The sequence below is a fragment of the Panthera uncia genome, chromosome A2, assembly GCF_023721935.1.
Source record: "Panthera uncia isolate 11264 chromosome A2, Puncia_PCG_1.0, whole genome shotgun sequence".
NCBI lineage: Eukaryota > Metazoa > Chordata > Mammalia > Carnivora > Felidae > Panthera > Panthera uncia.
In genome coordinates, this window is record NC_064816.1 from 72,124,510 (window position 1) to 72,136,381 (window position 11,872).

Sequence of the window (11,872 nt, forward strand, 5' to 3'; positions counted from 1 at the left end):
ATTTATTTTCGAAAAACAGTAGAAGGTTGTGGATTTTCTCCCCCAAAGTAAGATTTTTCTCATTGGTGAAAATCTAAGAAATAGAGAAAGCAGGAAGAAAAATGTCACCCAATTTGTCACCACCCACACTGCTCACCTTCTATATTGAGACTCTTTCCACCTGCCGTTTTGCTGGTCAGATGTCTCCCCCATTGTCACTCTCTGTTCCACTTAACACTTTAGCACAGCTGCCCTAGACACCTGCTGAGGGTCTGAATGATGGGCCTGGAATATTCTTTTAGCAGAGCATCTACTCAACACCTCACCATCTCAGCACAACCTCAAAGCCTGCATTTTGGGACACTTTAGCTTTGAATCCCGGTTATAGCTCAGCATGTCTGCCCTCCAGTTTTACCAGGAAGAGGAGCACAGGAGCTGGGTCTGGTCATGGGTGCTGCAGGACCCAGCCCTCCAGCCCAGCCAAGTCCCTTTCCTGGCTGTCCCCACTGCCCTCTCCCTCCAGGCGGTCAGCCTATAACGAGTATAACGAATTACTATAACTATACCCAGGAAGCCTTGGTATACTTGCCATAAGTGAAAAGGAATTTTCGTTTCGGTTGGAAGTCAATGCTATCTTTATTTCTCACCCATTTCCGGTGCATTCCTCAGCTGACCCCTCACAAGGCCCCGCCTTTCCCATTTTTGAAGATCTGATCCTGGGACTGCAGGACCTGGTCCCACCGCCTGATCTACACTGCCCCTGGGTCGATGCAGTCTTCTTCCTTTGGATACACACACACACACACACACACACACACACAGGTGTGCCCACACAAGCCCACATCCTTTTTTTTCAAAACTAATCCTATGCTATGAGAAAACATCTACTGCCCAGAAAACATCTGCCAATAGTCCAGTGTTGAGGTGAAACACCCGTCCCCAACATTTCCTGAGCCTTGTCTATGCACCTGGGACAGGCTACACGCTTTGCTCACATTTCCTGTTCACTCTGCCTGCAAACGAACGAGGTCCCTTTTGACAGATGAAGAACAGGAGGAGAAACAGCTCGCCCACGACTGCACAGCTATCATGTTATGTAAGGGCACTTAATCTCCTGATGCCACCTCTGGGGACAATGCTCCAGTGCCCGCTTGGGAGCCCCGTGCCTTTTAGGCGGGGATTGTTGCTCTGCTTGTCCCTGCCCCCCAGGGAGGCTGCACACCCATTGCTCTGTGAGTGCCAGGTGGCCATTTGAGGCTTGGGATTTGTCTCCAGCCAGACCCGGCTGTCATCCCACCTGATTCCTCTTAGGCATGCAGCCTCGAAAGAGACACTGAGCAGAAACAAATTAGTGCTGTGCTCCATAGTCCATGCCGAATCAAAGATTGCTATTATTAGTGGTGTTTTTATTGCACCAAAGCTCTTCCGTATTCTCAGCACCCTGACCGTTGGGGGTTCCTCTCCCCATTTTGCGGTCAGACCTGTCCCTGCCCTCTGGCTCCACCCTCCAGCCTCTCTCTCTCTGTCTCTCACCAGCAGGTGCCTCAGGGATGCAGAGCTCAGACCCTAACCTGCCCTCTACCACCCACCCAGTCAGTCTCCTTCCAGCAGGTGCATCTGGGAGGTCACCCTGGGCTTCTCTCCACCAGCGGGGAAGCAGAACCATGCTGGGTCCCCTCGCCTTCCTGTGTGCCCTCCTGTATCCCGGTAAGTCCTGACTCCCTCCCCGGTGCGGGTGGGTGGGGTGCCCTGAGGCTCTTATCCTTCCCTGTCTCACCGCTGTCCCCCCTCGCAGGTGGTGTGGCAGCAATCAGTGTGGAGCAGCCAGCCGTGGTGGTGGCGCGTGCAGGCAGCTGGGCCACGCTGCCCTGCAAAACCAGCGCCTGGGTCAGCTACATCCACTGGTACCGCCACCAGGAGGGTACAGCCCCCAAGAGGATCCTCATGCTGGATATGTCCAGCTCATATGTGACCAGAGATGGTGTCTTGACAGCGGACAAGGTCCACGCCAAGAAAGACAAGGATAGCACAAGCTCTAACCTGTTGCTGGTGAAGCTGGCGAAGAGCGATGAAGGCGTGTATTACTGTGCCGTTTGGGAAGTGCAGAGCACAGCCTTACGGGAAGCTCAGGTCCTTGAGCAAAAAGTCTCCAACTCCCAGGGTGCTCCAGTCCTGGACTTTCCATGGGTGCTGGATCCCTGGGGTTTCCTGGGTCAACTGAGAGTACCCTGGACACTGGAGGACACCCCTCTCCGCGGGTCCACTGCACATGACCCAGGAGGCTAAGGAGCCCTGGCTCACAGGCTGGTGCAGACCCAGGGGGTTGTCCCATCTGGAGGCACTTTTCTAAAGATCATCCAGGGCGGAACTTCTGGAGCATCTGGAGCAGGATCTGAGCTGCTCAAGGCAGCAGCCACGAGCACCAGGCACCAGCCCCGTGTGGCTACTGAGCACTTGAAATGTAGCCAGTGCACTAGTCCACGCCACGATGGGCTGCTTGTGTAGCATACAAATCATGTTTTGGAGACTATAAAAAAAGATGAAATAAATCCTTAAAAATTTCTATATTGACTGCACACTGAAATACTATTTTGGATATCATTCACTAAATAAAATTTGTGCTAGAATTATTTCTTTAACTTTGTTATTTATTTAACCTTGTTGTTAAAGCAGCATTTAGGGAATTTTTAATTTGTGTCTCAAATTGTGTCTAACACTTACTTCTATTGAACAGAGCTGTGCCGGACTGACGATTCAAGATTCTCACCATCTCCAATGAAGAATGTGGGAATAAAATATCGTGCAAGTAATTTCAAGGCCGAGAGACTCTCTGGGGATTCCGCACAAAATGGGTGCAAGCCGAGACTGGAAGGCAGCTCCTGACTCCAGTTTCTAAGTTGTCACCCCGCCCACCGCTGGTTCCTGTGCAGAGAGAGAGAGACTACCTGATCAGAAGCCCAGGAAACAGTGTGGCTGACTTCGCAGCACCCTCACCCATGCCTGGCGCTCACTCTCCTGCGGGGGAAATGATCCTCAGGGCAGGTGCATGCATCAGCCCTGGACGAGACCCCGGGCCCTACGCCTTCCCCTTCTCTTTGAAAGTGACTCCATATGGGATTTGGGGACCAGCTTCCCTGGACCTCTGTTCTCTCCTCTGTAAAGTGAGGAGGTTTAACTGCTACAATGTGTGACTGATTTTTGTATTAAAGCAAAATTATACCAAAAATATATCACTATGTTCACTAACTTCTTATAAAGTTAGTCAACTTCTTGACCAAAAGAAAAAAAAAAGAAAAAAGAAAGAAAAGAAATTAAAGAAAAGAAAAGCTATATTACTAATTCCCTAGCCATAAACAGGAGAGGCCCTGCTGTGTGGAGGGAAGATATAACTCTCTGAGGAGGTCTAAGCTGAATTAAATGCATTTTCAACTGAAAATTCCAGTTTTACGTACAACTTAATAGCACTGGCAAAAATAATTAATGAAAGGGAAGTCTAAATGATCGGAAGTAAATTGGTTTCTCGGATTTGCTAAATCTTCCTCCGTCTTGATGAGCTTCTGTTTGTGTGGATGATTTATATTTAAGACATGCCTGCCTGTGAAGGAGCCCAAACAACATCTGGACCCTCTACTGAAGTCCCGGCTCAAAGTTAAGGCCTCCAGCAAGTGCAGGAAGTGTGTGAGGGGGGGAGGGTTTGAGGGGGCAGAAAGTCACCTTCCCTCCCTCTTGGGGGTGGTCCCCTCATTTGTCCTCCCCATTTCCTAATACAACCGAACCCTCTCGTCTTGCTGCACCTTCTCAGTGCCTGACTCCACAGAGGGGTGACTCTGAGATCTGGTTATTATAGTTTAGTTAGAGAGAAGTGAGATAAATATGAAGACACTCTCATGAGAAGTGATCCCAAGTCCATGTCAATCTCAGTTTTCCACGTGGATCCATTGTGCTTTTGATGTACAGCCTGAGAGGACAGTGGCCTTGTACAGGGAGGAAATACCCACTATGTGGAGGAGGAAAGAAGTCTATGTTTGGAGTCATTTCCTCCTCCTGCTCTTCTCCTATTGGCTAAGGTGAGCTTCACCCAGGACACTTTGACCACACATAGTAAAGGCCAACCAGCTCTGCCTTCAGTAAAGATGATTAATTATAAGCTTGTTTCAAGGCTGATTCATGAAAACACTAAAAATATCTTATTGGAGTATATAGGACTGAGTATAGTAGGGCCTCTATCTCTGTTGAAGTGAGATTCATATTTTGAATATACTGATGGGCTCACATTACCTCAAAGGTAAAAGACTTTGCATAGATGGCTGCTTGAAAAATCCTGATGATTTGGATTCAACTCATTTGTTTCATTCCTGAGGTGGGTGAGTCGCAATGCTTTTGAATAATAGAAGCAACATTATAATTTCAAATTAATGCTGAATAAAGTCCAAGAACACCTCAAAAATCACAATTTTCCTAGTTATAATATCCAATACCAACTGCTCACACCCACCAGTACTGTGGAAAAGTCATGTCTGTTACCTCAGAGTCATCTCCTAGAAACCGCACTTCTAAAGATTTCTAGGCACACCTGGAAATCCATGTTGAGTGTGTTTTTCTGAGGGCTCTTTATGTTTCACCCCCCAGAATGGGTTCTGGGACGCAGCCTCGGAGAGAAGAAAGAGCACAACATTGGAGGGGTCACTTCTAAACACTGGGATCAGGATAGTTTTTACTACGTCACTTCCACCCTAATTAGTCTGTAGCAAACTTGCATTGCTTTTGAATTTTATTTTAAGATGTATTTTTGAAAACAATTCACATGTTACTTAATATTAAAAATCTTGCATATTACTGAGCACGTAGACAGAACATGTGAAATCTGATGGTGAAAGGCCTGAAACGGGCTGTGTCATGATCATTTTTGTCCCCTCTTCTCAAACAACAACTTTTGCCTCTGTTACAAAAGAAAATCCGGTTTTCTTTTCGGATACCCACTGACTCCATCTGCCTACTTAGAGACCAGCTCCATTCTTGGAGAATCGGAGTAGGTACTTGGGCTGAGTGTGTCTTTTCCCCCGTGGAGGACAGACACCAAGTACTACACACAGTGGCACAAATAGTCTTCTCATTAACTCTGTGCTGTAACTTCCTTGGTTTCCTTATGTCACTTTTGTCCAGACGCAGAGGCAGGAGTGAGATGGTCCCAGCAGAAGCACACACACTGTCGCACACAACCCTGGTTTCCTTCAGCAACGTTCTTGGGCACTTTTATTGCCTGAAACACGATCTCCTAGCCTTCTTGGAAGGTTGCTAGAAAATTGCCCTTGCGTGTTCTTCATCTGGAGACTGAGAAGAAGAGAGCCTTTCAAGTAGGACTCTGTGTGTCTCCACTTTGGGGGTACAGATTTCTCTCCCAGTAACAGGACAAGGGTGGATGTTGTGGGGCACAGAGCAGGGGGAGAGAAACATGGCGTGTTGATCTTGGGGAGGAAACAGGTTTCACAGAATCCATGCTTAGTGCCCCAGTCCCCAGGGATTATGCTAATGGGCATCTTTGCTCTGATATGCATTGACTGTTGGTCAATGGAAGTTGAAGTTCAAAGAAGCATCACCATGTCCCCTGACAGAAGCATTTTTTTTGGGCACTAGACCTCCAAGCCTTTGGATTCAGGGTCCTGGGAGGGAAGAAATAAATGCCTCCTGTGGGTTAGTTGGTATAAAAGGGAATGGCCACTTCCACTCGCACCTGTGTTTTCCTGAGCATAACCCTGTGTCTCTGGTGTAGATGGCACTATGTGTTGGCCCCTGCGAGGATGCAGACCCCCTTCAGGGAGGGAACCCTGAGCTCACTCTGCTCCCACCTCCCAGCCTCCTCCTGATGCTTCCACTGACTGCTTCCAAACAACAACCAGAGAATAAGGAAACCCACCCATGTGGTCCATGAGGGTCCACCTCGTAATGCCCAGGGCAAGGTAAATGAGGCGGACAGTCCATCTGGACTGGAACAAAAGAATGAAATCAAGCAGACAGATAAGTGGGTTATATTTGCCTCCAAGTAAATAACACAAGTTGGAGACTCAGGAGAGTTTATCTAGTTCCTTTCATTTCACTTTCTGCAAAACCACCGAGGTCCCATCTCTAACAGAACAGGATGTGCTTTTCTAGTTGATGAACGTAGCAGAGAGGAGCATGTAGATTATTTGTAATGCTGTCGTTCTTCAGTTAGATCAGGGATTCCAGGTATTTGTCGAGTTATGAAGTAAATCGTCATCACCTAAGTAGAACAAAATTAATAACTTACAGAGATATCTGTGTAGATACATGATTACAGTGCTTTTCGACACAATATTATGATGAATCCAAGTCTGTGTTCCTGACGTCCTTTAATAGAATGAACAATTGTACGGCAGTGAAACCATCCCAAATCTTATTAAAAGAGACCAGAGAATTGTCTTCCACCTTCACAATGTCAACTACAACCCAGCCTCTCACCTTTGTTATAACTGATCTATCTTTTCTGTCCTTCCTTACTTTACCTTCTTGCCACCTTTAGGTCGCCATTAACTCTTTCAATCACAAACTGATCATTCCTATGTATAGCAGTTCTCCTGTCTTTATTTTCTTTTAACTTATAAATTGAATTACAGAGTGATTACCCAAACTCTGCAGTTATATTCTGAAAGTGGTAGCATTAGCGTTTGTAGCCCACGGGTCAACAGATTTCTTTGATTGCTTTTCATTGCTCGGCCAAGAAAAAGAATTAGGTTCTTTCTGAAAATTAATATATATAGCATAATTCTGATAAGATTTTAGTAATAGGTACATTTTACTGAGAGCTCCTTATGTCCTAGGCACAGTATGAAGCACTGTGTATGCTTCTTGTTATGTGATGCCTGGTTATCAGAGGAGAGAGGAAAGAGAGTCTGAGAGGTATCAAAGTACCCACACAGATGTCCCTAAACCTGCCCCCAGTGTCTGGGTTGACATAATTTCCTATTGACTTATAAATTGACTTTCCTATTGACAATAAATTCCTATTGACTTCCTTTTTGGAGACTGTGTATGTTGAAATGGTGTGATTATCTCAGAGGGAAGTAAGGTGCACAGAGATTTGCAGTAATTGTGAAAGGCCCACAGTGAAGGTGCTAAATTCAGATCTCTTTGGCTCCACTGGCTGTCACATGTTGTGCTGGATGTGGTGTCTGTCCAGGAGCTCATGTGATCGTCACAAAAATCCTGCCGCGACCCCTCTTTCACAGGTGGAGGAATTGATGCTTGGAGAGAAATAGAAATTATTCCAAACAAATAGTCCAGGCTGTTTCACCACACTGTTGGGCCACTTGGAATTTTCTGTGTGTTTGTTGACTCGAGAAGAATACATACTGGCATTTGTGAGCAAATACAGGTTGTCCCAGACCTGCCGCCCAGCCCAGCAGAGCCTGGTTGGGACAGTATGTGGGTCACTCATGAAGCCATGCCTAAGGAGTCCCAGTGGGCACACATCTGGAAGACTTCCTTTTCAGACAGTCTGTCCCGGAGCCCAGTCTGCAAGTGGGGCAGAAAAGGCTACAAAAAATCACTATCTTCTCTGTTTTGTGAACTTGCTTTAGCAGACAGTATCCTGGGTCAACTACATGGAGAACACTTAAAACTGCAGAGCCAGACTTACAGAAACAATCAAAATATGCTAGAAGATAATGTTTTGGGAATTTGTAGCTGGCCATTTTCTTCTCAGACGTACGTCGTGTCACCTGGAGCCCTTCCTCTGTTTAGGGAAAACAGTCAGAAATAGCTCCCCCGAAAGTGGCTGGTGTCTGGGCCCACAACAAGCTCATTTTGTCGAATTAATTGTGAGCTAGTGAGCTTGAAAGTCTGAATGAAATGAAAAAGAAAATGATTTGTTTTCTAAGTTTTCAAGTCTCTCATTTATAGAGTGGCAGGCAAGTCTGGCAAACTGTGAACACAGTTTCACTAGAGGTTCTAGATGCTGAAAAGTGGGGGCATGGAGTTGGCCAAGTTCGCATGCACGTCAGAGAAGCGCTAGCACTCAGGGCTGGGACGTGATGTGAGGTGCTGGGGATACAGTAAGAGAATGTATTTTCTGGTTCCCTGTCTCTGAGGGTCTTATCCAAGAGAGGATAAAAACTTCCACAGAAACCCAAAGCACATGGAGGGAGAACTTGAGAACATCCGGCTGATGTCAAGCTTCTGGAACACAGCCCTCGAGGAACACAACCAACAGTGGACCAACATCAGCACAGACCAGCCCAAACCAGACCTGACTGTCCCCATGGGCTGCACATGTAGGAGACCCAGAGGCTTCTTAGCGTCTCTGAGGGGGTCAGGGTGCTGAGGGGACCACAGGAGGCAGCAGCCAGGCTTTGGATGAGAAGTGGCAGGTGGGAGCTTTGCATCCCAAGGCGTGCTGTGAGTTGGTAGGGGTGGGTTTGGGGCTGGTTTCTGCATAGGACAATTCAGAGGGAGAGGCTGAATCCAGAGAGCGGGGCCAAGGGCTGGAAGAGGGCGGCAGGGAGACTGTGAGAACTAACTCTCCTCCCGGGTGCAGTGATGGCATCCTGGGGTGAGCAGGAGGCAAGGAGACAGAAGGATGAGGAAGAGGACAAAGGAGACAGAACTAGCCTGAAAGGGGCTGTTCTAAACCAGAGGAAACTATTTTTTTTTAATTTGTAGCCTTTATTTATTATTGAGAGACAGAGAGACACAGAGCATAAGCATGGGAGGGACAGAGAGAGGAGGAGACAGAGAATCCAAAGGAGGCTCCAGGCTCTGAGATGTCAGCACAGAGCCCGATGCGGGGCTCGAACTCACGGACTGTGAGATCATGACCTGAGCCGAAGTCGGACACTTAACTGACTGAGCCACCCAGGCACCCCGAGGAAACTATTTTCAACTGGTAAGTTTAGTGCCTCTTCCAGCATCAGAAGGAGGAAGAGATGACACGTGTAAGTTCAGCAATGACACTGCTCCCGTCCCCTGCCACACACAAGAGATGTAGCCTGGGTTTGCTTTAACCACTGTGCCCTGCTCAGGGTGCCTGCATGAGGAGGGAGGGGGCACCAGTGGGGACCACAATCCATCCCATGCCCACCCCCCTCTATACCATGAGCAGGGCTGTGTCAGCCTGGGAAAAAGTGCCTTTTTCTAATTTTCTGCCCAGGTTGTGCCGTGGTTTAATTAGTAAAATGGAAACTTCTGTGCTATGGGAGGCCCTGTTCAAGAAGTAGTAACTTCATAGAGTTGTGTAAACAAGGTACAAGGTTTAAAAAAAAAAAAAAACTCTTGGGCTCCTGGGTGGCTCAGTTGGTTAAACATCTGACTTCAGGTCATGATCTCATGGTTTGTGAGTTCGAGCCCCATGTTGGGCTTTGTGCTGACAGCTCAGAACCTGGAGGCTGCTTTGGATTCTGTCTTCCTCTCTCTCTGCCCCTCCTCTGCTCATGCTCTGTCTCTCAAAAATAAGCATAAAAATTTTTTTAATATAAATAATTTAAAAACAACCTTAATCCATGAAGCTTCCTGAACAAAAAAAAAAAGACATACTAGTCTACAAAAAGAATTCTCAAAGAACCAATGAAAATACTATTATTTGAATCTAGGAGCCAAATTTTACATTTCAGAACCTTGAGAGAAAAAGATAGTCATAGGAAAGGTAGTAAAACAACCACAAAATCCTGCATTTGGGTAGACCCTGGGGACCCAGCTTTAGGGTGAGAGGAAGATGAGGTGAGCTGAAACATCTCCAGAACTGTCTTCTGTGGAGCAGAGATGCCGGCACCCACCCCAGGGATGGAGTGAGGTTATGAGATTAGAAATCCAAATGCTTACCCTATGGTCCAGCAATTGCACTAATAGGCATTTACCCAAGGGATACAGGTGTGATGTTTCGAAGGGGCACATGCACCCCCATGTTTCTAGCAGCACTAGCAACAATAGCCAAAGTATGGAAAGAGCCCCAATGTCCACTGATGGATGAATGGATAAAGAAGATGTGGTATATACATACAATGGAGTATTACTCGGCAATCAAAAAGAATGAAATCTTGCTGTTTGCAACTACGTGGATGGAACTGGAGGGTATTATGCTAAGTGAAATGAGTCAGTCAAAGAAAGACAAATATCATATGACTTCACTCATAGGAGGACTTTAAGAGACAGAACAGATGAGCATAAGGGAAGGGAAGCAAAAATAATATAAAAACAGGGAGGGGGAAAAAACAGAAGAGACTCTTAAAGGTGGAGAACAAACAGAGGGTTGCTGGAGGAGTTGTGGGAGGGGGGATGGGCTAAATGGGTGAGGGGCACTAAGGAATCTACTCCTGAAATCATTGTTGCACTATATGCCAACTAATTTGGATGTAAATTAAAAAAATAATAAAACTAAAAAAAAAATTAAAAAAATAAAAAATATAAATAAATAAATAAATAAAAAAGACAAACCTCCCAGAACAGAATATTGTTATCCCACGACAGGACTTGGTCAAGATGGAGGGGTCAGAAGTGGAGTCATTACTTTCACACTGCAGCAGCCAATGTTTTATTGGTTTTTGCATTTAATAATGAGATGGCTTTGATAACAATTTAAAACATTACGCTGCATATGACACTTAAAATGGTTTTATATTTATATTTTCTTATCTGATACTATTACTACTCTGTGACTCCCTGAAAAAAAAAAACACACCACTAAAAAGCTACTATTAACCATAATGACGATAGTAGTCACCATGGAACAGGGATTCTACAGACCAGGCTGAGACAGGGAAATTCCCAGTTCTGTAAGGAAAGTTGTATTGAAACACAACCTTGACCCTATGCTTACAAATTGTCTATAGCTACTTTTACACCACAGTGGCAGAGCTGAGTCCTTGCAACAGAGAACCGCAAAACCTAAAATGTTTACCATTTGGTCCTCTACAGAACCCATTTTTCAGTCACTGCCCTAGAATAAGATACTATGGAGTGACATTTATTTTTATTTTGTGTTTCTCTATTCCCAGTGTTTCCTCAATGACCCTTTGTTACATTTCCACCTTCCCCATATTAACTGTCTTATTCTAGATAAATTCCTTAACATATCTTTGATTCATTTTCCTCCTTTGAAAGTGGAAAATATTTACCCGAAGGAACTGTTGAGAGTGACTTAAATAATACATATAATCTTCTCACAAGTGATTGGAGCATGCCTCATGCTCAATATAGGGAGGCATTATATTGCTTATATGGGTTATTTTGGAATAATATAAAACAAAAACCATAACCTGATCTCTTCTTTTTTTTAATTTTAAATAATAGAAATACATGAAAATAAAAAAACTGTCCCTTTCAGACATTTCTAATATAGCACCTGCCACTGACATTCCTGGAATACAACCATACCTATTCATTTCCTGTCTATGACTGCTTTGAACTACAATGGCAGATGTGATGAGTCACAACAGAGACGTTAGGGCCAAAACCCTAAATGAAATATTGTTATCATCTGACCCTTTACAGAAAACATTTGGCAGCCCTTCCAGTTCAAGAAAGAATAAGAGAATGAATTTGCAAACATAACTAAAATTCAAGATGTAAAAACAGAAAATATTGATAAATTTCACTACATGAAAATGAGATAAAGTTGTATGGCAAAAAGTAGGACAAGCTGAATCAAAGGACAAATGACAGACTATGAGAAATACTTGCAACCCGTAGAGCACATAATGACCAACTCTCCCCAGAATAAAAATACATTTAAAAATGGAGCTAAAGTCCGTGGGTTCGAGCCCTGCGTCGGGCTCTGTGCTGACAGCTCAGAGCCTGGAGCCTGCTTCGGATCCTGTGTCTCCCTCTCTCTGTGACCCTCCCCCATTCATGCTCTGTCTCTCTCTGTCTCAAAAATAAATAAACG

The 11,872-nt window shown here is 45.3% G+C and overlaps 2 gene segments (V, D, J or C); both read left to right on the top strand.

Moving 5' to 3' along the window:
* Window positions 1–1,529: 1,529 nt before the first annotated feature.
* LOC125929811 (T cell receptor gamma variable 8-like) lies at window positions 1,530–4,203 on the top strand. The segment is given in 2 exon segments: window positions 1,530–1,686; window positions 1,775–4,203. Coding segments are annotated over 2 exon segments (648 nt in total).
* LOC125929817 (T cell receptor gamma constant 2-like) overlaps window positions 1,556–11,872 on the top strand; it is a 134,505-nt gene continuing 124,188 nt past the window's right edge. The window contains exon 1 of the C gene segment in view: window positions 1,556–1,590.